At 42.9% G+C, this 27,325-nt stretch overlaps 1 protein-coding gene and 1 long non-coding RNA gene across 4 annotated transcripts in view; one reads left to right on the top strand and one right to left on the bottom strand.

The window, feature by feature from the left end:
* The window catches only part of slit3 (slit homolog 3 (Drosophila)), a 232,874-nt gene extending 210,427 nt beyond the window's left edge, over positions 1 to 22,447 (top strand). For all 3 annotated transcript variants that reach the window (XM_034597271.1, XM_034597270.1, XM_034597272.1), the window contains 10 exons: positions 2,251 to 2,390; positions 4,772 to 4,865; positions 5,361 to 5,498; positions 5,952 to 6,192; positions 7,975 to 8,105; positions 18,630 to 18,784; positions 19,261 to 19,421; positions 19,782 to 19,939; positions 20,409 to 20,614; positions 20,724 to 22,447. In XM_034597271.1, the coding sequence (XP_034453162.1) occupies positions 2,251 to 2,390; positions 4,772 to 4,865; positions 5,361 to 5,498; positions 5,952 to 6,192; positions 7,975 to 8,105; positions 18,630 to 18,784; positions 19,261 to 19,421; positions 19,782 to 19,939; positions 20,409 to 20,614; positions 20,724 to 20,977 (1,678 nt within the window). In that variant the 3' untranslated portion in view covers positions 20,978 to 22,447. The remainder of the gene's footprint in view (positions 1 to 2,250; positions 2,391 to 4,771; positions 4,866 to 5,360; positions 5,499 to 5,951; positions 6,193 to 7,974; positions 8,106 to 18,629; positions 18,785 to 19,260; positions 19,422 to 19,781; positions 19,940 to 20,408; positions 20,615 to 20,723) is intronic.
* Positions 6 to 25,347, bottom strand: LOC117768870. Its single transcript, XR_004615115.1, has 3 exons — positions 25,092 to 25,347; positions 2,964 to 2,969; positions 6 to 18 (listed from the first exon to the last, which is right to left on the bottom strand). It is a non-coding gene; the product is annotated as an uncharacterized LOC117768870 (long non-coding RNA).
* Between the last annotated feature and the right edge of the window lie 1,978 nt (positions 25,348 to 27,325).

Genomic DNA, 27,325 nt, shown 5'->3' with positions numbered 1-27,325 from the left:
AGGGTAAATATATGTTTCCTCAGCTATTTGAGGATTGGAACACACTGAGACACTGTATCTGTCAGTAAAGATGGAAATCTCATTGTGATGCATTTTTAATCTGATATTATATTATTTACCCTCCAGCTCTAAACTGTGTGAAACCATTTACTTTAATTTGTAAGAAAAAAGCTCAAATGTAAAAGTCAAAACTAAAATGTAAAAAACACATCCTTCCACTAAGTTTCATGGAAATGTATTCGGAAGTCTTTTTGTAATCCTGCTCACAAATAAATCAACCAACCAACAATCAAATGGCCCCATAACCTCCTTGCTGGATGTAAAAAAGAGAGACTGGATATTGGACTCAGACTCCAAAGGGATGCTCATGTTGATTTGTGTCTGTTAGATGACTATGAATCCCACATGTTTGCTCATATCTTACCCACAACGACGTCACTGACTCACTGTATCTCTGGAGCTTGGTTTGTTTTTGCCCCCTTGAGGTCAACATTTTATTTCATGCAGCCTTTAGATTTAGCCTCTGCAAACCAGCAGACAGATGGGGTGGGGGTAACCAATGACTATCATATACGGTGTGGGAGGAGGGAGCGAGGGAGTGAGGTAAGTGTTTGTGTGAGAAAATGTCTGCGTGGCACCAAAGTTAGATTAGAAAAGACAGAGTGAAACAAAAGACAGGAAGAAGGAGCAGAGGGGTGGAATGGGTTTAACAGGTGTGAGGGAAGTGGGAAGAACAGAGTGTTTTACAAATAAGTGTTGGTGTGTCTGTGTGGGTTGATAACTGTCACTCACTTGTGCTAAAATGACTTTTCCCTTGTTTATCGTATTAAGCTGACGTTGCTGTAAAATTCTATTCATCAGCTTAGAGAGAGACCAAGGCTACATCCACACTACTACATGCACATTAAAAAAATGAATCCACTCTGGAGTTTTAGAGCCACTAAAGCAGAGAAGTTAGGTTACGCTGCTGGAGCTATTTTAGTTTGAAAACTCCGGGGCTTCGTTTTAGTTTGGACGAGCTGGAACGGAGATGTTTGGAAAAAATGATGTAGACACTCACGACCGCTTGCTGATTAGATGTTTTCGGTCACAACATAGCCTTTCGCTGATTCGTCAGGCTCCTATCACATGACACCCGCCTGGAAGAAAACATCCGGCATTAGCCTTGGCTCCCAGTGTACAACCCAACATGGATAATCACTTACAAGTGTAGCTGACCCTGTTGTTTTTGATAACAGCTAACGTGCAGTTAAATTCTGCATTTTACAACAATACAACTACTACTCACAACCAAATGCTTCCTGTTTGTATGCCAAGTGCACGTGAGTGCTCAGGTGATATGTGGATAGAGTTTGCTTGAGTTTGAAAACACCTAAAGATATCGTAGTATGGATGTAGCCTAACAGACGAGTCCTGAGAGAGAGGAGCAGCTGAATGCAGCTGTGGTCACATTCATCAAACTTTTTGTGTGTGTGTGTGTGTGTGTGTGTGTGTGTGTGTGTGTGTGTGTGTGTGTGTGTGTGTGTGTGTGTTATGGGGGGGTTAGTTGTGCGTGTTTATCACCTATAGCCAAAGAACTGGTGAGAAGCGAGGGGAGAGAATGTGGGGCCAAGAAAAAAAGGGTGATCGGAGGCAGGAAGATGAATCGAGGGGAGGAAAGAGCAGGAGGCTTTGATAATTTCTTCTGAGCGCCCCAGGTGGGCGGTGTCCAACAGCAGCGGCATCAAACTGAGTTAATCTCAGCATTTTTTTTTTCATTCTTATCTCTGGGTGTGTTGAGTTTGATTTAAAGTTCTTGTTGTTTTGTTGTTTTTGTTCGTTAATGAAAGTTCCCCTGACAGGAAAGACAGAGGACACAAACTGTTTCTCTCACAACATTAGAGATAGTCAGGGAGGGTTAGTGTGTGGCACTGGTAGTTTAAACTTTCAACAGCCATGTTCAAATTGTTTTCTTCTATAAATTGAAGCTTGAAATGGTGTCTCCTGTTGGACCACTAAATATAGATATGATGCAGTGGTGTGTGAGACTCGGCACAGAATGGAGGAAAAACCCGCTGGAATAAAGATGGAACTGTTTTTCTTTTCAGCTCTTACAGCAGAACTTAAGGGGGGGGTGAAGCTGAGCAGCTGGATGCTCTGGCTGATGGATTTTATTTATAAGTTGTGCAGCAGGAGTGTGTGTGCGCTGATGTGGCCCATGTCTCCATCTAATAATGCACATTTTCTGTGTGTGTTTGTTTGTGTGTTTAGCTGTGTGTGTCCAGCCGGTTTTGAAGGCCATCGTTGTGAGATGAACCCAGACGACTGTGAAGACAACGACTGTGAGAACAACTCCACCTGCATCGATGGGGTCAACAACTACACCTGCATCTGTCCACCCAACTACACAGGTACACACACGTACACACACACACACACGCACACACACACACACGTACACACACACACCAGCTATTTCTACGCTGTGATATTTTGAGGCCCTCAGTCTTTGCCCCCTGAGATGCCAAGTCCCTCCACTATACTGCACACACATACACACGTACACAAAATCATATTTTCCACTTTACTGGAGGGTAATTTAGTAATGGACAGCTTCTCCGCAGTGACCTGAAACTGTTCCTACAGGAGGTTGAAATAGCAATCACAAGAGACAGAGAGAGAGAGAGAGAGAGGGAGAGAGAGAGGGAGAGCAACAGTAGAATGGCAAAGAAGGGTCCTAGAAGGGAGGGGAAGAATAAACAAAGCAATGAGAAGGGTAAAGAAGAGGCCAATAAAGAGCAGAGGCAGAGAGAGAGAGAGAGAGAGAGAGAGAGAAAGGGAGAGAGAGAGAGAGAAGGAAAGAGACCTTACTTGGTGAGTCCAGCAAGTTGAAGCAAAAACGCTGACTGGAAAGTTAAGTTTTTCTGTGTGTGACAGTGTCCTCTAAGACACACACACACACACACACACACACACACACACACACACTGCTGGTCCCCTTTGACACTGGCTCTTAGTCAATATACACACACACACACACTCACCCGCACACACACCATGTCATTATCGTTGTTGGCGTAAGGAAGTCTCACACACTGCCAGCCACCTTACCGCATACAGCTGTTGCACGCACACACGCACACACGCACACACACACACACACACACACACACACACACACACACACACACACACACACAGCTGGTTCCTCTGGCTCTGAACCTGCGCTCCGCTCAGTGAACCACGGCGTAATCATCAGGTGTCACATTAAGAGGACAGTCCGCTCTGCTTTCTACAAGCTCAGCAGCCAGGATTGTCACGTCATATTTGCACCACAGGGAATAAATCAAGATTAAAGGTCACAGGACCTTTTAAACAGCTGACATAAGGTTTCTACAACCGGGGAGTTCCGTTCTAAAAGGAGAGTCATATAAAACAAAAAAACGGTCATGTGCATGAATGTGCTCAACAAATTAAATGTCAGTGTGTCTTTTGGATAAAGTAGCTTGGGTGCAATTTCACTATTGCAGCTGATAGGTGGTAAAGGGTCAGGAGTTCACAAGAACATTTGGATTCATTCTCTCGAGACCATATATAAAAAGTGTACAGTACATATCTCTATATGTAGAGCAAAGAGAGACACAAATTAAAACATCTGTCTCTGCCAATGAGGTTGTGTTTTGTTACGCTACAGACTTGATTTCCATGACTTTTTCTATAGGGGGCGGATCCAGGAGTTAGGGCATTAGCCTTGGTAGAGGAATGCTGTCGAGCAAATATTCAAATATAAGATGATTCAGATTTCCAGTGTTTGAGGCTCACTGCCAACAACAAGGGAATCGCCCATACCATTTAAATGCCAAGCTGTGAGTGTCTTTATTTTTATGGTAAAATTGACATTTTGAGTGAAACAATTCCCCACTGTGTTGATGGGATCATCAAATTCTAACAAAACCTAAATGTGCACTTGGCTTAACTTTAACATTATTTACTGGTTATTTAATCAAACTGAAACAGACAGTCAGGCTGGTTTGATATGAAGGTGGTGGAGACAGACAGGGTGGAGGTGAGGCTGTAGAATCAGATTAAAGCAGCGAGAGAACCATGGAAATGTGTTTGACCTTCGTCAATCTGCTTTGACCAACTCCAGCCAGAACTTTAACACACGTTGTTCACCCATCTAAACCTCTGTGTGTGTGTGTGTGTGTGTGTGTGTGTGTGTGTGTGTGTGTGTGTGTGTGTGTGTGTGTGTGTGTGTGTGTGTGTGTGTGTGTGTGTGTGTGTGTGTGTGTGTGTGTTTCTGTCAGTCTGCCTGTCTGTCTGTGTGTGTGTGTGTGTGTGTGTGTGTGTGTGTGTGTGTGTGTGTGTGTGTGTGTGTGTGTGTGTGTGTGTGTTTCTGTCAGTCTGCCTGTCTGTCTGTGTGTGTGTGTGTTTCCCCCTGTACATTATCTGTGGCCTTGAACATGACAGACACATGTAAATTATCTTTTTTCCGCCCCTTGTTTTCTTAGTCTGTTCTTTCTTTTCCACGATCATTTGAAACTAATGGAGAAAGAAATGTTTGACTTTGTTTGTCAAAAGATTCACAAGGTTTGTTTTTTTTGACACACCAGTAGTGAGATATTTTCAGTGATGTCATCTTTTCTTCATATACAAGTTCACCTGGTTGATGTCATAATCCTACCATCTCAATCAAACCCAAACACACACACACACTCAAACCTGTTGTTTCACATCCCATGATGACTGTCTTTAACCCGAAAGGAATACATTTCTCTCCCTCTGTCACCAGGTGACCTCTGCGAGGAGGTGGTTGACCCCTGTCTCCATGGTTTCGACCCCTGTCAGCATGACTCAAAGTGCGTCCATGTCGGCCGCAGTTACAGGTGAGTGACAGCTCCAAAGGAGGTCGGTGCTTAAAAGGGTCGGAGGTCAAAGAGTTGAAAGTGACGACAAAGTGACAGGAACAGTCGGGTCACAGAGTTAAAAGCTTTTTAACCAAAGGGAATCTTAGTGATCTTTGTTAAACACGGCCGTCGTCAGACAAATACACATCAAGACAGACGCACATAAACACATCACTGAGGAGGACGGTGAAACACTTTAACACAAACCATATTGACTATACACCTCGTATAGCAATGATACCGTCATAAGCCTTATACATGTGCCCTGTGAAAAGTGAAAACCCCCAAGTTTTGTGGTTAAAAACAAATGCAGAAAAAACATTTTAGTTTCTAGTTACCTCCTTGGCAGAGGTGAACACTTGGGCTGTGGAAAAGGACTTAAACCTGTCACCTCTTCAAAACATCTGTAATTACGAACCTAAGCCTATTACAGACACACACATTCATGCCATCCATATTTCCATGTCACTGTAGGTGCGACTGTTTGCCGGGATACGTGGGCCAACACTGCGAGCAGGACTATAATGATTGTCTGGAGAATAAGTGTCAACACGGAGCGGAGTGCGTCGACGCTGTCAACGGCTACACCTGCGTCTGTAAAGAGGGTTTCAGGTGAGAGTCATGGAAACAAATCACGGATGCAGCAAATCACAGCAGGGCACCAGACGTGTGTGTGTGTGTTGTGTGTTGTGTGTTGTGTGTGGTTAATTACACCATGTACTGAGAGAGAAATAGACAGAGGAAGGAATTTATGCTGGAAATAAAGACAGCTGGAAAGATACTAAAAGATATTGCACGGGTAAAAATGAGGAAATTCAACGGAAAGTTCTGGATTTTAAAGATGCAAGAAGATCCAGGGGAAAACAAGTCGCTGTTAAATGTTATGTTGCTGATAAAACTTGTCTTATTCCCTCATATTGTGCATGCGGTCTCCACATGTAGCACCATTAGGCAAAATGCAGAACAAGTACTTAGCAACTTTTATCAGAAGCTACTGAAACAACAAACTGGCCAATTAAAGCTCTATAAATAAGTTATCTTCTGTTTAACCTCCTCCTCCCTTAGCGGGCTGTTCTGTGAGAACCCTCCACCAATGATCTTGCTGCAGACCAGCCCCTGCGACCACTCAGACTGCCAGAACAGCGCCCAGTGCCTGCTGGTTGCCGGGGAGCCCGTTTGCCGCTGCATGCCCGGTTTCTATGGCAACAAATGTGACAAGTTGGCCACCGCTCACTTCCTGGGTCGCGATGGGTACGTGGAGCTGCCCGGTGTGAAGCTTCGCCCCAACGCTCATATTTCATTACAGGTATGGTTGTGCTTTTAGTTTTAAATGGTAAAAATCCAATTTCCATACAGCAATAACAGGAACTTCCAACTCTGAGTACAAACCACCTTAATATCCTGCCTGAAGTGTTACCTTGCATAGTGCGGCTGGAAGTTTGAACGCACAAATCCATATTCTGCTGCGCTACATGGAAAATGATTTGGTTCTGTTTAAAATAGATCTATAAGTCGCTCAATTCAAGCCTATAGAGTTGCACGACTTAGTGCCGACGAAGCAAAGCAAACATCTGCTACACCCTCTGTTTCCATGTTACACACACACACACACACACACACACACACACACACACACACACACACACACACACACACACACACACACACACACACACACACACACACACACACACACACACACACACACACACACACACACACACACGTGCATGCTCCCTCATACAGACTATAAGTTTTGGACACTTGAGAGTCACGTCCTAATAGAGACATATATTTTTCCATTAGGAAATGAAAAAGTAAGTGGGTGAAAGAGAAACAGGAAAAGGAGGGCAGGCTAATTGATATTTACCACCTGTTTGGACCCGTGTGAGGGTGAGTGAATGTGTGTGTGTGTTTCTGCGCTCCTGCCAGGAGCTTTCAATGTCAGTGCCAAGGCTGTTAAAGCTCTACCAAGAACTCAGAGGCAGGAGAGAGAAAATGAAAAAGGGCCACAGCACTTCATAAATCACTGTATGTTTTTTTCACACTTCTTTCAGTCTGCCCAGTTCTGTCTTCACCCACTTCTCTAAATCTATCTCTCCTTCCATCTCCCTTTCCTCTCTCTCTCTCTCTTTTGTTTTCTACTCGTCTCCCTCGTCTTGTCCTCTCGGTCTCTTCTTCTCTCCAGCAGCTTGTTAGGAGGTGTTGACTTGGCTGTGCTCCACTGAAGCCAGAGTGTTAAGTGCTTGGCCCCTTGGCCCCATTTCCACTTGCTAGTTAGTTAGCTCTTAGCAGAGCACACAAGCAAGTGTGACATGGCAAGTGTGCCCGTGTGGGAGGGAGGAGCGAGCGACCTTGTTTTGGGACGTGTGTGGCAGAATTTACATTTTCTCCCCGTTTTCCTATATGCAGCGGTTTGACTTGCCATCTTGAATCAAAAGCAGGTTTTTATTTCTCTTTGATGTAGAGCTACGTCGACTCATTGCCAGCTATGTAGGTTGGCAACATGTGAGGTCAAACAATCACCACAACGCTACGACAGCCAACAGTAAAGAAGCGGAGCAGAGCATTAGACAAAACATGCCACCGGGTTTTAAAGCTTCTACAACAAGCTGTTTTTTGTTATTTGTTGCAATGGCCGTCAGTGAAGCTGCTGTCAGACCTGCACTTGAATATTATTCTCCTGAAATTGTACTGAGGGGCTGTGTGTGACAACGCAAACGCCAGAGTCAGAGGCTCCAGACGTTCTCTGCAGTTTTTCCTGCCAGCTCCCGAGTAATTTATACATCATGTCCTCTGCCTCCTTCGTGCTCTTCACAGACGCCACCCCTGCCTGAATGTTCCAGATTTTCCTGAAGTGTTTCTGTTGTTGTGAACACATCTGACCTGGACAATCTGCTGCTGAGTTCTTCATGCTCATGAGATTGTTTTTCAAAAAACATGTAATCAGTGCATTTACAAGAAGATACAGGATCTGTATGAATTTACTATGCTGAGGAAGTTGGTATTTATTCAGAGATCCATCTACTGTTATATGTTCTTTATTTAATTTCTTCAATCTTTATTTCTCATCCGACTTTGTCTCCAGGTGTCCACGGATAAAGACAACGGTATTTTGTTGTATAAGGAGGACCACGACCCTCTGGCACTGGAGCTTTACCAGGGACACATCCGACTCATCTACGACATCGCCAACTACCCACCAACCACAGTGTACAGGTAGGCACCACCGTATTTATACACACACACAGTTAAATGAGTCTTATTTTGCATTGGATTTAAATAATACAGAGGTGTATAACATTCACAAGATACAAGTGTTACAGAGACTCAGGGTAGCACAAGGGTTCTTCAGAGTACAAAGTACACACACTACTCACCGACAAGCAAAGGGTCCAGGGATCACAGGTTTCTTTACACAGTTCTTTGAGGACATTTCAGTGGGTGCCGATTTGAACATAAATCCACTCAGCGTTTTCTTCCTCACACACACACACTGAGAGTTTCAGATCCATATCTGAGCACCTCCCTCAACAAACAAACATGAACTTCCTTTACAATCCAGACCAGACAGTCGTGTCCTTGACAGAAACCAACAGAAGACGATCAAACACTGGAAACAAAAGCTTGTTCACTCGCTGTGAGTCTTGTATAGTATACAACCAACACAGTTCATTGAGTTAAACACACAGTAATGGAAAAATAAATCAACTCATGATGATGTTTATACTTGTCCCTCATATATCCTTTTAGGGTTTTTATGCAACATAAGTAGTTGTGTTACTTAATAAACAAACAAGAAAAAACTACTTAAAACAATGACCATACAACATGTGGGGAAACCACAAAAAGAATCAAGCACACAAACACGGCACAAAGTCACTAATTCTCTCATCTCATTCTCATCCTATTCATTAACGTGATCAAATCTGAAAAAAGTTCCATCCACACAACCTTCATTATACAAACTTTCTCCGTCCAGACGAGAACACAAAAATAACTACAAACGCTCAAACAAGCAAAATCTGCACTTTGCGAGGCGTGAGTAAGAATCTCAGTTTCAGTGACTTGAAACACTGTTCGCATGTGGATGAGGATCAAACACTGGAAAGAGTTGGTTTTGCTTAACATCTTCCTCATTGTGAACAGTGTCCGAGACGACTCAGCATCTAATCCACGTCTCTGTTAGAGGTGAAACCATCACTATAAAAAAATATAACCCTCCATATATTTAGAGCAGAGGTCTGATAAAAATCACAAATATCTCCAGAGTTGTTTATTTCAGAAAATAAGATGAACAAGCTTATTTTCACAAAAACTCTGTGTTGTTGCTGAGGAGGCTTTTTAACAGATTCATGAGCCAGAGGGGTCATGGACGTCTCTCAGCTCGTAAAAAAACACTGTATATAATAACTCAACAAAATTCTTTCCAACACACCTCACAAAACCGCTTGTTTCTGAAAAACAGAAACAGTGAGAGAGACTTTGCACATGTCCATCTTGGTCTGGTGGTGATTGGCTTGTATTGATTCTGTCTGCTTCTCTGTCTGCACTGTCTCGCTGAAAGAAAGAGACGTCAGAAGGGACATATAATAAAATAATCAATATCATAATGTGTCAAGGTTGTAATGTTAGCACAGCCAATGCTGCACTTCATTTATCAACAGCAATAATTCAGTATCTCTGTTAAGGAGTTTATGTTTGTATATGTTTGTTTGTTAGTTAGCTGGATTACACAGAAACTACTCAAATGAAGACATTTTGTGGAGGGTGTGGAGCGACCCAACGAGCAGATCCAGCTTGCATTGCATTGATGGGGAGTTTTTTAATTCATGGCACTTGACAAAAAAAAACTGACATGTTTAGGGGACTGATATTTATGAGTGTGTGCAATTCGGTGCAGATCCAAATAAAAGTCTGGATCTAGTGATTTAAATGTGGTTTCAGGAGGTGACTGTTGGGCCTTGGAGGTATGAACTCTCTTGAGTGCCACTCTAGCCACCACATGTATTTGACCAGTGACCAAAAATACTATTGGCAAGATGATTGTCCCCTCACGTGTGCAAGGAAGACCTTCACATACTCATCTATCATTGTAATACAGGAGAGGAGAGGTTTATTGCACAAGGCAGCGAGAGGGCAACACTGTGCCAGTCCAAATACAACTGAAGTTTCCACAGTTTCTTACAGTGGCAGATATTGGAAGATGTTTAAGGCTGAAAACTCACTTCCAGCATGTAGTCCCACACGGAAAGGAACAAAATAAAAACTTCAACCTGAAAAAGCAAAAATATGAAGTGCAACAGGAAGCGGCCAAGTTTGAAGGATATTTGATGCCAATTACTGTGAAACACTAGCAACGACAATACCGTGGCATGAGATCATCCTGACCGATGACTCATTTTTATGGCAGTTATAGCAAGGTATGAAAATGTATTTTACATTATTATATAAATATTGGATATGATCTTTTTTAACCACTTTTGAATGATCACAGCAGTCAGTGTAATAATGCCAGCTGCAAATGAAGGAAGGGAGGAGGGAGCGAGACATATGTTAGTGTAATTAAATGAATTAAGGAAGAGAGGGAGGAGAGAGGAAGGTGGAGAAACCAGGGAGAGAGTTTATTTCTTTTTCTTTTACTCTCCTTTCTTCTTTTTATATATTTCAGTCAGTGATTCTGTTAGAATGTGATGTCTGGCTTTGTGGTTTTGGCTCGGCTCTCTTCTCTTGTCCCCGTGGGTAGAGACAAGGTCACAGAAGGGGGGGGGGGGGGGCTTTTAGCCGTACTGCGTCTGATGATGATGATGTCTGCTCGTAACAAATTTGACTGTGGGATTAGGACATTACCTCATATTACAAATCCTGCAAGTAGCTGTGGACGAAGTATATTGAAGCCACAGTTTAGTATTTCAAGGTCCAGACTGTTTCAGCAACAGATATTTCACATATGATTCATGTTTTTCTATGCATCCTTTCAGAATATGTATTTTCAAAAATCACATGTAGAGGAAAATAGACATATACAAATTATATTTCGAATTATTCTGCTTTAATTGGGGTTTATTCTGCAGTACGTTTTTCTAAGTGTGAATGCTGGCTTAATTAAGGAATTTAATTAAGGCAGTGGACACGATGTGGTTCTGTATGCTGAATTTAGTGTCTGCACACATGAACGTGCATCGTCCACACATGCTGTCCACTCGGCCATCAGTATAAGGCTGTACCTGTAGGGTGATATTGCCGGTGTTGTAAAGCGATGAACATATTCAACAGGGTTTCAGAGGTGTTTACGATATCGGTTGTTCACAGTTATGCCTCTGCTGTTATAGAAACTGATTTAGTTCCATTCCTACAACAGGCAAGTCAGATATTCTGTGTTGTCTTGAGTGGATCTAACCCTATGCACTGGTTTTACTTAGTTTAGTTTGCAGCTTTGTGTTGGTGCATGTGAACTCTGCTCGCTGTCTTCATTGACCTCTCGTAAACTGATGTATTCACTCAGCTGTATTTTAATAATCTCTGATGCCATATTGAACCATGTGTAGGTGAATTTCTTTTCCGTTATCCGCCTCTTTTCCGTTATCCGAGCTACAGCTCAGGGTCATCTGCGGAGCCGCAGCCCTGGAGCTGGTGGAGAGCATGACCTGATTACGGAGACTCCAGCAGGGCAGATGTATACCAATAGATCATCTGCGTAGAAAGACAGTTTTACAGGTCATAAAAACAACTGCCACCCTGTCCAGTCCATGTACTGTGCTGTAGGATTCTGTTGCCTGTGCACTTTCCATTTCTGCAGTTCGATTATGTTTCCTCTCATAAACGTAGAAACCACTTTATCCCAATCATGACCTTAAGCTGAATATTAGTGTTCACTGTACATGACACATGGTGAGAGGCAAGAGGAAGCGATGGTTTGAGAGGAAGGAAGGATAGAATGAAGGAATGGAAACGATGGGGTGAATCTAATTAGACACTGGCACAGACGAGGAGGGGTGGAGGTCTGGGTTAAAAAGGTTGAAGAGGAGAGAGACGAGAAGAGGCAGACGAGATGTATGGATACGCAGAGAATGAGAGACAGACGTACGTGTAGAGACAGAAGACGTGAATGAAGAAGCTTTCAACATGACAAAGAGATAACTGGGTAGAATCGGTTGCCCGCCAGAGGAGAAACAGGAGGGGTAAAACAGATGGATAGAAGCCGCCAAAATGAAAAGACCACAAGACACGGTTGAACGGTGGGATGAATGAGAGAGGAGCGAGGGATGGAGTGAAAGAGGGGGAAGAACAGAAGGGAAAAGTAAACCACAGAGTGAGTCAGGGAATTATCCCTGTCTGGTCTTGTTAACTTGACACGGGCCACGCCTGGTGAAGGGGGGGGGGGGGGGGGGGGGGGCAGACGGACAGACGTAGTTTAAGAAATACTGAGAGAAGCCGACAAAATGAAAGTGTAAAAGAAGACAGATGAAGAGAGAGGGCGCACAGTAGCTTGGAAAGGAAAGATCGAATGAGATATAATCGTGTTAGTTTGTTAGTGTTACACTGGGAGACAATGGGGCAATAGAGGGACATATACAACCGTCCAGAAGAAGGAGCGACGAGGAACAATTTGGGATTCAAAGCGAGAGACAGAAACAGAGTTCCATAGAATCCAACCATGTCTGAGCCCAACGCTATGCACTAAGTAAACACTGCCTGTATGTTTTGTTTAGCATTAGCAGTCTGGAAGAAGACAGGGCCCTGCTCCAAACCTGGTACTCGTTTTACCACAGGCCTCTATGTATCCCTCTGTGTGTGCCATTTTTTTTATGACGGGTCTGATCATTGCAAAGGGCCTATCTTATCTGCCTTCATTTGGAAATACATGGTAAACTGACTCAAGACACATGATGAGGTAGTTCACAGCACAATGTCCTACCTCCGTTAAACTGACACTGTCCAGAGTGGCCTAAGTCTTTAACCACCACAAAGGCAGCGCAGCAATCCTGGCAGATCCCGAAAACATGGCACTGTCCGCTCAGTTACTGTGGTCGTACAGCGGAGAGCCAGGGACCGGTGCCAGTCCCCGGGATGTTTTCTGAGCGATCCCTGCTTTGGTTATCTTGTGAAGAAACCCGAGAGGCAGAGAGGGCGCTGTGTTCCAGCCATTTTTTCACAGCGAGCTGAAATGTGGCAGTCAAGCCGAGACCAATACACACAACAGTAAAACTAATGCTTGTGAAAGGGCAACAGTTAAAATGTGGCTTTGACAGATTTGATCATGTTTAATGTGTGATGTTGTGCTTGTTGGACGCCTACATCAGAGAAATCAGGTCTGCACAGTGTTACTCACCAAAGTGCATTGTGTGTCTCAATGAGGGCTAACAATTGTGTTGAATCCCGTTCAATCAATGAAATTGAATATGTATTGCCCACATTCACAAATCAAAATTTTCTTCATAGGGCTTAACAATCTCTGTAAAGTGCGACATCCAGCCACTGCTGCTACAGAAAGATCCTCGGGGAAACATCGCATTGTATATCTAAACAAATTAGTTGTTATCGTAATCCAGGATCAGCTGCCACCACGGCACCGAGGCTCTTAAAAGGAAAAGTTTAAAGCCCACTCTTAAACGTAGAGAGTGTCATATAAGTCATTTGCACAGTAATTTAAATCCTGCGTTATTTACATTCATCACACAGTCTCCCTCTTTACCGCCCTTGCTAGTTCATCGCTGCATTTCTTGGCACATTACAACCACCTGTAGATCACTGGAATAGTTTGCAACCATTGGCAGGAATGTGCGTTAGCTCACCCAAGTATAAGGACCCACTCGTAAAAAAGCACTAATAGACATTGAGTTTTTAGAGGTGAAACACTTCCCTCGATATACGTTTATGTTTGTGCTATAAAAGAGAGACATGGAGCTGGAGAAAGACGCCTGCAGCTTATACACGTAGATCCAGGTATACACATGTACATATACGTGCTCTGCATGGAAACAAGCAGAAACAATGACTATATACACTTTAGACACAAGCACACCCGCCCAGATCACATCCAGACAGGAGGTATGACCCACTGTGAAACAGAAAATTGGATAAGAAAATAGACCAAAAGAAATGGAGGGATACGACAGAGGAGGAAGGATGTCAGCAGGGTGGACGTAAAGATGCAGAGGTTTAAACCAGAAGGAATGATAATGAGAAACATGCAGTAAATGTGTGGATGTGGTGGAAGAGGGAAGAGGAATGGGGAGAGAGTGACAGTACAAGTCTTTCACTGTGCACGTATTAGCAAAAGATGAAAGGTTAAGCATGCCCTGTGTGTGTGTGTGTATGCGTGCGTGCGCATGTTATGGGGGGGTTGGAATGTGTGTTTGTTGTGTATTAATATGCTGCCCTTTATTAAATGCCATATAATCTCCCATCGGGTCAAAGACGGCACATCTACTGTTATTCATCAGCGAGTGACAGAGGGGGGGGGGATGCAGGGATGGATGGGTACATGAAAGGAGGATGATAAAGAAAGGCGGACCGTGGAAGCAATGGATGGATAAGTGGAGAGAGAGGAGACAGAGAAGAGACAGAAGTTGGGTGAGGAGGGATGGAGATGGATGGTTGGACTGAGGAAGATGAAAGTGGGGGGGTGTTGGAAAGAATGGAAAGAGGAAGAGATGATTCCAAAAAAGAGAGAATACAGGAGAAACATATGTTGTAATGAACGTACCAATCAAAGTAACTTCTTTCTGTTTCACTCAACATTATGTGAGTTCAAGGGCCAATGAAGTAATGAAACTTAACACTTGAATGGCATTCAGTCTGTGAGTAGAGCTCATACCTCTGCTAAGCCCCAACAGGCCCATTCAATCAAGCTGCACGAACTCAAACCCACTCAGATAAATGTTCCCTAAGTACGTCTGATTTTATTCATCAAGATCCACAAATGATTCTTTGGGAAATGGTGAAAAAGTAAAAATAAACATGCGATGTTCAAGAAATTGGAAGAGAGATCTTTCTTGGCCCATGTCCCATCCTTCCACCGAGATTTGTGCAAATCCGTTCATTAGTTTTCTCATAAAAAACAAATGGTCTGTATTTATATAGAGCTTTTCCAGTCTCGACTTTACAGTACAGTTTGGCCATTCACCCATTCTGTGCAGCTATATGTGCAGCCCTCTCTCTACCACACATCACTCACACACAGCCATCAGGGGCAATTTGGGGTTCAGTGTCTTGCCCAAGGACACTTCGGCATGTGGAACGAGGGGAGCCGGGGATCGAACCCACTCTACCTCCTGAGCCACAGCCGCCCACAACAAACCAACCGACAAACAAACAAAAATGAACAGGGGTGACAACTTAAACTCCTTGGCAGAGGTAATGAATATTAAAGAATAATATCAGTGTTGTATTTTTTTTATTTTTAAATGCCAGTTGTGTTGCAGACAAACTTTACTATTACATATATGTAACAGAACAGCAGTTATACTAGCAGAGTTCTCTTTTGGCTGTAATGTGGTTACAACAGACACGCCCCCAGGACATCACAGGTCTGAAAGGTTCAGAGGGAATTCAAAGATTTTGATATTGAAACCTTCTCTTCCTGAAACAACAAGCTCTTATATCTGAAGCCCGACATCAAAACACTGAACTGCTCCCGAAAAACACAGATTTCATTCAAACTGCCCTGCTCAGGTTTCATGAAAGAAAAGAGGCTAAACGGTGAAGGGGGCACAGTTTTCAGTAGCTGCCGTCTCAGCAGGGACTAATTGAGGTTACCACGGCAATCTGGGACCGGGATGCCTGTCTGCTGAACATCATTTTAATCAGTTCGGTCTGTTCCGCACATACAAGCATAAACACACAAGTAAATATGTGAAATACTGATTCAAACATATCAACGCTAATGGACGGACACACATAAATGTATGTTGTATAAACACATGTGCATGATCTCATAAAGACAAAACCACATACACATTCACAAACACACAATCAGACTCATCCACGTGTGCACGTACACACACGAGCCACAAATGTGGTTAAAAACATTGTAACCAAATGATAGCGTTGCCTAATTGGATTTAACAGTGTAAGTGGATCTGTGCTGTTGTTTAGAATCCAAATTTTCTATTTTTTTCAGTTTGAGATAAAGTCAATGACCTGTAATTACTTCTGGTTTGTATTTGATCCTTTTATATAGAAAATTTAAAAAAGGCCAGGTTTTGTTTTTAGGAAATTGTTTTTTTAGCCAAGTTTATATATGTTTAGAGAGTCTGTGTGTGTGTGTGTGTGTGTGTGTTTGTTTCTGGACTGACAGGAAATTGTCGTCCCTTGTGGGTTTGGCCGAACGCAGGGGGAGTAGGAGAGAGAGAAAGAGAGAGAGAGAGAGGGAGAGGCCGCTGAAATCTGCCACGGCCGTGTGTTTGTTTTTAATGAAATTCCATAATGGGCTTTTTTTTTACTAATACACAGTACTAACAGCCAAATGCTTCAAAGAGCCTGAAACACACACACACACAGACAGACACACACTCTCACACACACACACACACATTCGAATATACTGTAATGGTTCATTAACAAAAGTGTTAAGGCTTAAAATATAAATTCACACTGGTGTTGATGAAGAGCATATTTATATATCTGTATTTATACCTACAATCATGCACAGGTTACACACACACACCCACACACACGCTCATGCACTGTTCATTTGTCATCTACTGCCACCTAGTGGAGCTGTAGTCTCACAGCAGGTTCAGTGGTTTGTGTGTGTGTGAGTGCGTGTGTGTGTGTGTCAAACCTGTGCAAAAACATCTCTTTGAGAATGTCTTCAGCTGTGTGAGCTGCTTGTTTTATTTAACTTTCCAGACACTTGACCAAATTGAAAAGGGGATGAAGAGCTTCTGGGATGAAAGCTGAGAACCTTCAGGAGCGAAACAGGAGTAGAAATAACTGTTGGACGGTGTTAGGGAGGGAGAGGAGTAGACAGCAGAGAATAAAAAAAGATGAGGAGAAACCAGGGAGGACAAAGAAGCTGAGCAGCAGGAAGTGCAGAAATGAGGGAAAGAAGAGAAGGATGGGAGAAAATGAAAGAGAGGGAAAATAAAGTAAAGATAAAGAGGAGGATGCAGAGGTTGAATCGTTCAGACCATCATCCTGCGTCGATGCAGCCGGCCTGTTAGGGACCGTTATTAGATTACATGGCTCCTAATGGAAACCATGTTTGTGTCTCTGTCGGGTCGACCATGAAGTAGCAGCTCTTGTTTTAGAAACCACCAGATAAATGCAGCACTGCGCTGATGTCCAGGAGAACATGTTCACTCACTGCAGAGGCTGGAGGCTTCACGTTAAACAATAAAAAGCTTTTTTAAAATATCTAAATATGTTTTTCTTTGTGGTGTAAACCCGTCCACAGAAGGTTCCACCAATTCAAAACCTTAAAAGTTATATAATTAGTTTACATACGCATAATTTCTTAATGATCAGTTCTTCCTCTTTCATCTTTTACTCCTTCTTCTGCTCTATCTCCTTATTGTTCTACGTCTGTAGACGTCCCTCTGGCCCGCCTCCAGAACTCACAATCCTGCTCCATTGGCTGTTAATGTAACATCACTGTAATCCGATCACTCTATAAACAGCTGTCAGTCAAAGCTGACTCGAGGCTCCTCAGCTCGTTTAGCCGTCGAGCGGCTGCAGACAAAAGGCTGTATTGTCTGTGTGTTTATCTGTGGGAGTCTGGAGCAGACCACCAACGGAAAGAGTGGCTTCACTTGTTCTTTTGTCTTTTTGATGTTTTGCTTGTTTTCTGCGGGTCCGCGGGAAGGAAGGAAGAACTTGGGTGAACGGAGGCACAGTCAACTTTACCACCCCTCCATCCACCTCTCTTTCCCACTCCGTCTCTCGCCCGCGCTCCCTCTCCCCCTTTTGGCCGAGCCAAACCACTGTCTCTATAGCTGTCTGTCTCCCCTCCAGCAAAAACCACTTAGTGGGAAATCTCAGACTCACACTCTTATATACAACACACACACACACACACACACACACACAAACACACACACACACACACACACACACACACACACACACACACACACACACACACACACACACACACACACACACACACACACACACACACACACACACACACACACACTGTAACCTGGGTCAGACGTGGTGCAAAGGGTCATGATCCTGGATCTTTGCAGGCTCCTCTTCAGTGGAAACAACAATTATCTCAGAGTATCAGAGCTTTACTAACAAAACGTCTTTCTACAACTCAAGGGTCTAAACAGACTGAGTCTGGCCATTAAATGGAATCTAGTGAATTTAGTTTTCTGAATATACTCTCGCCCCGAGGCACAGATCCATCAGAATAAGAATACTCGTGAGCTTTGTAGGGATCCATTCTGGGCCCCATGTTCAGAAACCATGGCCTGGTCCAATCTTAATCTCTCCCAAAAGAAAAAGTGTAGAGACGATCTGGTTTATATCAGAGAAACATTTCAACACAGGTTTCGATCAGTTTTTAATTCATTTAGCTTGGTCCGTTTGCAAAAACAACAAAACAAAGGGGAGAAAGTTTGACTTGAAAATGTCGGGAGTCTGTTTTGTGTCTGGCATTTTTATTTTGGTCCATCAAGGTTTTTCTTCACTAATTCTCCCATCTGGTGCAGAATTCAACAGTAATTTGTCACGACAGGAAGCATTCTGAAAATCTCTCCTTCCTTTTCTCTGTGTTCATGTTTGTGACAGCGTGGAGTCGGTGAACGATGGACTTTTCCACATGGTTGAGCTGCTGATTCAGAACCGGTCGCTGAGCCTGGTGGTGGATAACGGAGCCCCCAAGAGCCTGGGCAAGCTGGCTCGCCAGCCGTCTGTCGACCACAACACTCAGCTTTACATAGGAGGTACGTGCACGTACAGATATTCTGCCCTCTGATGACTTCTCGTGGTCGTAAACACGTTTGTCCTGCTGCTGCATACAAATACAGTCGCCCACTATATGAACGCAGACTAAATCACAGCACGAGATGTGGATAAATGTTGGAGAATTGTTTTTGTTCAACTTTTTCCTCGAAAACATGGGAAGACGTGTCTCTGAGAACTTTTCCTCAAGTGCTTGAAAGAAACATTGTTATTGTGCAATAGTGAGAGCTGTGCTGAGGGATTCTTGCTGGAACATTGTATCTTGTAACTCAGAATGAAGCCAGAGATACTGTAAAGGAAGAAGTATATTAATCAACCAATCCTCCTCTCACCCCTCCTTTTCCTTAAATTCCTCCCATTCTTTAATCCCACATTGTTCTTCCCCCCTCCCCAACAATTTATCTTTATTCTCATCGTTGTTTTTCCACCTCCTCCTGTCTCGCTCTTCATTTCCCAGGCGTTCCTTCTCAAGTGGTGGCCTTGGGTCTACGTCCAGGCCCCGACCGTTCTCCTCAGGCCTTTTACGGCTGCATCCACAATGTCCGAATCAATGGGGAGCCTCAAGATCTGAATCACAGAGCCATGGGAGGAGGGCGATCCCAGGGAGTCGAGAGCAAGGTAACCACATGGCGGAAGATTCTTTGTAGCCGCATGTGGTGATTTACGAGTGTTCTACAGGGGAAACCCTTTAGCCATACGTGTGCCCCGTTAGCAACATATCAGCAAAGTTAGGTTTTGCAAGAGAGAGGAAGTCTGATACAGATCCTAATGTGGAGAGGAGCAGCCTCTGTGACCCTGAGTTGTTAAACAGCCGTCAGTTAGTGTCAGGAGGTTCAAACCCAAGGAACAGATGTCCTCTCTGTTTTTATCCTGGACTTACATGTAGTTTTCATGCATTATTAAACTGTTCATATCTGTAAGTGAGCCGAGGACGTTGACTGACCCTACTTTCTCCCCCCCCCCTCGTTGTGTCACCAGGGCGATGGTATCCTCGCAGGGTGTCATACCTGCAGTGTGTGTGCACAGGGTGTGTGCAGGGAGGGCGGAGAGATGGGGGTAACATGTGAGTGTCCTCCAGGACGCAGCGGGGCCCTGTGCGAGCAGACGACAACACCAACCCCCTGTCAGAGCAGCAGGTACGCACACACAGACTGAGCAGAAAGGTTCAGGGAGAGTTTCTGAAAGCTTCTCTGGATGAAACTTTAGAGATGAAACTGTCATATTTCAAGCAAAATGGCAAATAATTGATTGTTTCAGCTTTTTAAATGTAATCTGTTCCTGTTCTCTTTTTTTACCATTTAGAGACACAGTATTTAAAATTGTCTCTAAGGTGTTAGATGAAGCACTACAAAAACTGGTTAGCGGAGTTGTACCTTTTAAAAGCACTGAGTTTGGTACCCGGCCTGGATCGTAGCCCCGTGGCCCAAACCTTTCATCATCTCCTCCCTGGTTGAGGTTTCCTAGTTGTGCAGGAAATTAACTGTGACCTGTCGGTGATGCTTTTCATGCTCTTTATTGTTGATTTCTTTATTATGTCACAAACACACATTCATTCCAACATCATCCTCTAATCTGTTGTCCCTCTTCCTCTTCCTCATGCTCCAGATGTGTTCAAGGTGCGTGTGTGCCAAAGGGTCAGTCCTACAGTTGTCAGTGTCGTGAAGGCTACCAGGGTCAGTATTGCGATCGACGACAGGAGCCTCCGGCCTGCAGGGGGCAGCGCTGCGGACACGGGGAGTGTCGCGTGTCAGAGGTTGGAGAGCCGATCTGCCACTGTCAGCCCGGGTTCACCGGAACCACCTGTGACACAGGTAAGACGGGATAATATAAACGAAAAAGATGGAAATCATTGCGATTTATTGAGCGTCAGGATTTTATATCAGAGTCTCATCTGTGTCTCTCCTTTCCACCAATGTCCAGAGCTGACGTGTCAAGGAGAGATGTTGAGGGAGCAGCTGAAGCGTCACCACCCCATGAGAACGTGCACGTCCACCAGCAAGATACCGCGCATGGACTGTCCCCGATCCTGCCAGGCTGCAGCGCCCCCTGGTGTTTGCTGTGGCGTCACCAAGACCAGAAGGAGGAAGGCGGTTTTCCGCTGCTCTGACGGCACCTCGTACTCAGAGGAAATGGAGAGCGCTCTGGAATGTGGCTGCTCCAAGTGCCCGTTGTAACAGCACCGCAGCTTGTTCATTTTGTTTCGCAAACACCCACCGCTGCCATTTTGTGAATTCTACACGTCAACGAGGCTGTCGCTCTGAGATTTCTTTCCACATTGATGAGCAACATCATTATGTGATTTTCTTTTTTCCACATTCACTTTGACCGCTGCCGATTTGCTGCCAAGAGAAAACCACAAACGAAAACAAACATGGGACATGTGTGCGTGTTTTTGACAGAGAGAAAATATATTGTAAGATATAAGTGAGAAAAAACATAGAACTTATTTTTATTATGGATTTTTTTTTTTTTTTGCTTAAAAAATGATAAAAGGACTGATGAGCTGTTTTTAATATGTTGATTATATAATGTGTTACATAGTATAAAAAGTTATTTTGTACCTTGTAAGAAGAAAAAGTACACCACAAGATAGATTAACATTCCTTAAAAGTATATGAATTTATATGTATGTGTAAATCTATATAAATATATACCCTAACCCAATGAATTTTATATTTTCAAAGTGTATTTGCATGATGTTAATGTGAGCGCTGATGTGTGGGAGGCTGTGGACACTGAGAGACGAGGGCCGAGAAGAAGACCTCTGTTGATTCCACTATGAGGACATGGTGGTGCTCTGGTTGCCCTCGCTCTCGGAGGCTGAAAGGAAACTGTCTGTGCCTGGCTAACCTGCTTCACTATATAACGGACATCATCCTCACCTGTGAGTTTTTTTTGAGAAAACACAAAAGACTCTTTCCACGGAGATGATTTAACAGTTTGTTGTATTGTTGTGTCGTTCTGTAGTTTGCTGTTGCACACCAGACTTGGAGCCGCATGAGGTTTGACATGAAAATCTGAAAGACATTTGCTGTTCATTCGGAGTTCATTATCATTTCACACTTTTAAGAAATCATGCTGCGTTAATACCATATGCTGTAAATAAAGATGGACGACACGTCTCCACTTCCTACCAGTGGGTGACGCTATGTTGCATTTCTGACATTATATGGAGCAAGAGTTTGTACAGTAGTGATCCTGGAGTGGAGATGTGGTGTTGAGGTCCCGCCCAAACACACGCTCAACCAATCGGGAGTCAGTCAAGCTGTCAATCATGATGTTTCACCCTGTTTGTATAGCATCAAATAACATTTAAACATACGTCTGTGTGATAGATAATTCCCTAAAATAACAGAAACCATTAGTAAAAAAATGATTTGGCTTTGACTTTTTAATTTGTTTCATCCTCTAACATTGTGAGGAAGCAAGATGTATATGACAGCCAGCCACTAGGGGGAGCTCAAGATGATTTGGCTTTACTTTTGAGGAGCTGTCATGTCGTCTGTCTTTATATACAGTCTGTAACTGTTAGCTGCTGCGATATAAAAACCAGTTTGTTCGTCAGGTGAAAACAGGAAGTCATTTTTAATGATGTGGTTTCCTGGTTGAAGCCGTTGCACCAAAGTCAACACTCTTTGCCTTAACAGATAAAAATGTCAGCAATGACTGAAGTTGTGGGTTGGAAGTGCCTGTGTGTGCTGATATTTGAAATCCAAACATGTAGCGGCAACATTGTCAACCGCTGCCGATGAATGTTCACATGTGACAGTTGACAGACCATTAAAATGTAACAGTGGCCTTCTTTAAAAGATTCCTCTCTGCTGGGTTCTATGAAATGTGTCAGTATCCCCAAAGCAAACAAAACCAAGAGAAGCCTTAATCGTGCCACGGGCCTTTTGTTGTGAAGTGTTTGTTGTAGAAATCATTTCCTCACATTGAATGTAAGATTACATCATACACTTGTGATGCGTTCAGTGTCTTGTACGATAATGTTATGTGATGCAGGTCGGATTATTCGGTGGATCTGCTTTAAGGGGCCTACAGACAGATGGATATTTACCTCAAAAAGTTGACGGTATAGCTTTTTGATAACGTGTTTAAATTTCCACTTCGACAGTGGATGTTTAAATCAATCATTGTTCAGTTACTGACAGAAGTGCTCCGGTCTGCAAAGCTCCACAGTGACGACCCAGTTGCCTGCCGAGTCGAAGAAGCTTCTGGGATTGTGTCACGTGAGAAGTACCACAGAACAGAACGGCTGAAAAAGAACTTCAACGTCTTTTTTTAAACTTCCCATAAACGACTAACATTATTACAAGCATAGTAAAATACTATAATGTAACTACTACTGTATTGTTTAGTTTATAGATAGTTGCTTTGTTTACAACATGTGCAAAGTATTGTCACACTTTTACAGTTAATTTACAGCTCTGCTATTCCGGGCTTGAGACGAACGAGTATTATCGTTGTTGGTCGATGTCACAGTTTTTCCTTCCTTCTGTTCCTTCTATCCAATCCTTCCCTTCTCCTTCCATCCATTCACTTTCTCTCCATCTCTCTTCTGTCCTTCCAGTCCGGTTCTCACAACAATTTGACCTTTCACCTGTTGCCTCCCTTTATTTGCCTTTTTCGATCCCTTCCCTTCCCGTCCCTCGAGGTTCCCTTCTTCATTGTGAACAGAATAAAACACCTCCGATGTGAGTGATAATTGATACTTATGTTGAATGTTAAAAATTAAACTACCATTGAAACTACTTTGCCTTCTATGTCCGAGTTCTTGAAACTGCACATTTTTATATGTGCAATAAAACAAAGAAAATCTCCCACGTCATCACTTGGATCGAGCACCAGTTGGTTTTAGTTGAGCCTTGTGTTATATTTTTAGTTTTCTGTCAAAGCCGGCAGCAAAGCCAGTCTTAATCCAACTGTTTGGGTGAAGTAAGACCTATAAAAAGTGTTATGTTTCTATTAGGTTTATTTAGTTTTGTTTCTACCCGTGTTGGGAGAGATGCACCGTTTGAACCTTGATGTGTTCATGTGCTTTCAAATTGAAATGTGGGGAAAAAACATGGAGGCTGCAAAACAAATTGTATTGAACTCAAGTGTTGAAACTTTCCAATAACACTCTTGACACCTTTTTCCAATATGTATACAATCTAAATGTGACCGAATTTTGGGGTCGATTGCTCACACTTCATTTTCACACTGACCAGTAGGTGGTGCTATCACTATCACTGCATACACACTCATACATCTCTTCAGGTCAGGAATCTGATGAAGCGTGTGCAATTTGGGACCGATTGCTCAAACTTCATTTTCAGACTGACCAGTAGGTGGCGCTGTAACAATGAGTCAAGATTGAAGTTGAGTGCAATTAGACATGTAAGAAAAAAAAAAATATGTTTATGGCTTCAGTGGGTTTTGAACTCACAACCAGTGGATCACTGAGTCAGCGTCTCAATGAAAATAATCAAAATTAATGTTCTGTCCTCACAACCTCTGAGTCTCTGTCCCTCCGCTTTAACCACTGCGCTACATAGAGTGTTGATCAACTCCTTTGAAGGAGTTAATATAAAGACTGTCTCCCTTTCCCCCTTTGGCCCCTCCTCCTCTGCGTGTGTATCTTCACTAACGACTTGTGTGAGAGCGAGGGAGAAATCTGAACGTCGTGAACAAAATGCTCTAATTCAAAATCTATAACTCCTATCTGTGAGATGAAAACACCGTGAGAATCACAAGACTTTGACGAACAAGCAGATATCTATATAATCGGTTAGAGTCAAAAAATGAGGCTGTGCGAGCAATTTAGAAACGTAGTTCTAATTCCAAAAATGAACTCATTTAACATTGGATGAACTCATTTAACATTGGAGTCAATGGGGCCGATATATATCTCCACTCTAGCGTTCTGCTCAAACAAATGCATGTTACTCAAAAACTATAAGTCCTATCTGTAAAATGAAAACATTTTGAGAATCCCAAGACTTTAAACAACAACCAGATATATTTTGTATTGGTGAGAGCTAAGAAATTTTCCGTTTTGCTCTTTCCAGAAATTTCCGTCAAAATTAACATGAGACTCAATGGGAATCTGTTTCGGAAATAATTCCTTGATTTCTCGCAGCGGATATAAGCACAGGTCCGAGAGATTTGAGAGTGACATGTCTGCGAAGGAAACTTCTTCAACTGCTATTTGATCTAAAAACCATGTCTGAGAACCTCCGTTTGTGGATTTGAGAGCAGTTTTAGTGAAGAAAAAAGAGCCTAAAAACAGTCATTTTCGGCAACTCGCTCTTTGGGGCGAGAGACCTTGAGTCCCATTGTACGTTTTCGGCCGCGTTAACGCGATCTTTGAGCGAACTGTTGGACGAAATTCTTATAAAAGACATAGCACACCATTCGACGTAATTCCGCAGGTTTATTTGTAGGTCTCGTGATTGTGCGACAAAATTTGCGGGAGGAGAAGCGCGCCGAAAATTTACGGGAGAAGAACTAAGAATATTAAGCCCCACGGAAAAATAACAATATGTAATGCATTGCAGGGCGCAACATAATAAGCAGGATATATAATGGATGGATGTACAGACGGACAGACGGACAGACGTACAGACGTACAGATGGACAGACGGACAGACGGATGGGTGTTCACTCTCCTGATGTGTGACTGTACGTCTGCTGCTTGTTGCTTGTTTAACTCTGGGAAAAAGTCCCACAGTTAAGATATACATCTCTACATAGCAGTAGAAATCCCAACACTGCTACACTATAAACTGTATAACTTTAAAATGGGTAACTTCGTAAAAGTCTGTGTTACTTTAAGAAGTTATCTGTTCCATAGTTTGATTGGAAGGTCAACAGGAGGTGAAACAGCCTATCTGACGTGTTTCATTCATCTGATTGGTCAATTTAGAGAGTCCTTCCATTTTCTAACAATGTGATTGGTTAACAGGGAGGGAGAGAGGGTGGAGCCAAGTTAATCAGAGATGGCAGCTGCTCAGAAAGAAGGGCACGTGCTCTGCTAACGTAGCTACAAGCTAGGAAAAGTAGCTGCATATTCAAATTGAAGTCGGAAAGTACGTTAACTCATTTTAAGAAGTGTGTTGTACAGCTGTTGTGGGTTTTTTTCACGTTGTTAGTGTTTTTAAGGAGCTTAGCACAACTCTGTGAGCTGCTGCTAGCCGTCGGTTAGCATCTCTGCTAGCACGGTGCTAACGGTGTATGTATGGAGGTAGAGGCTGCACCTGTGGCTCAGAGGAAGACCCACCAGGGTTCGTCATCACCATTTGTAACGAGGAGGACTGTTTTTGTTCTTCTTCATCGTCTGAGGACCAAATGTAGACGTTGTCTTCTTCAGTGCTTGGGACTGTTTGGACAAAGTAAGAAGAACTATGTGTGTTGGGTGAGTAAAAGAAAAAACTGCTGCTCATTGAGATAGGACATTAACAGCTGCTCTGAAGGTCACACACACACACACACACACACACACACACAGCATCGAAGCTGCACACAGGCCTGCAGCTGGAGTTTATCTTTTTATTGCCGTCTCTTATTTTTATTTCTTAATTGGGTCTAAAAGTGTTCAAGCTTCAAATTGTTTAGCGTTGTGATTGTGGATTGTTGTTTCGTGTTTCATTGATGTTTTATTCAGAAAGAGAAACTGTCAAAGCTGCTGAGGGATCTTGTCAAAGTTGAGAGGTACATTCCTGCAGCTGTTGAGTCTTGTGGCTTAAAGATGCCTGAAGACATTTTGTTAGAATAAATGGTTCTTGGGTCATTTGCACATTGTTGTGGTTGAAGTCATTAACATATGCATGTAAATGAACTTTAAAAAATAGATTGTTTAAAAACACACTTCATTTTCTCTTTGGCATGTTTGAAGCTACAGCTGTTTAGAAGGAGAAGCATGAAGAGTGATGAACTCAAAGGGTTAAATTCACACATTCCCATTAAACACATACTTCCCATCTAAGCGGTAACATAAGGGAAGATGTATCCCATGCTTGGTGATATAGAAAGTGCTACACATTTTTATGAGTTACAGGCTTTAATAAGTGTGTGGCTTTGTTCCTGCAACAGAGTGAAAGCTTTGCATTACTGTACATGTAAAGAATATATGTAAGATATTTGGTGTAAACACTTAAACATGTGACATTAATGAATTTAACTGTCTACTCTGCTCTATATGCATGTGGCACATTAACTATCTGGAGCTGTGGGAGTTCACAATACTGTCGACTTAGCATGAAACGTGAGTCCATCTCAGTGAAGTGCCACTGATCAGAATAATCAGTAAACCAAGAAAACGTTAAATCATCAAACCAGCTGCTTCTCACCAGAAGATGGCAGCAGTGTACAGACAGAGCACCACTTCCTTATCAGATTTTTACAGGTAATTTGGAACTGATATTAAAATATGACAGAAATAATAACAACAATAAAGACAGAGGTCATTGAAAGGCAAATCAGTGATATTAAACATATATTATTGTCTTCAGTGCATTGACAGAAATATATTTATTCTT

This window comes from Hippoglossus hippoglossus, chromosome 10 (assembly GCF_009819705.1).
Source record: "Hippoglossus hippoglossus isolate fHipHip1 chromosome 10, fHipHip1.pri, whole genome shotgun sequence".
NCBI lineage: Eukaryota > Metazoa > Chordata > Actinopteri > Pleuronectiformes > Pleuronectidae > Hippoglossus > Hippoglossus hippoglossus.
This window is presented reverse-complemented; position numbering and strand designations above follow the sequence as displayed.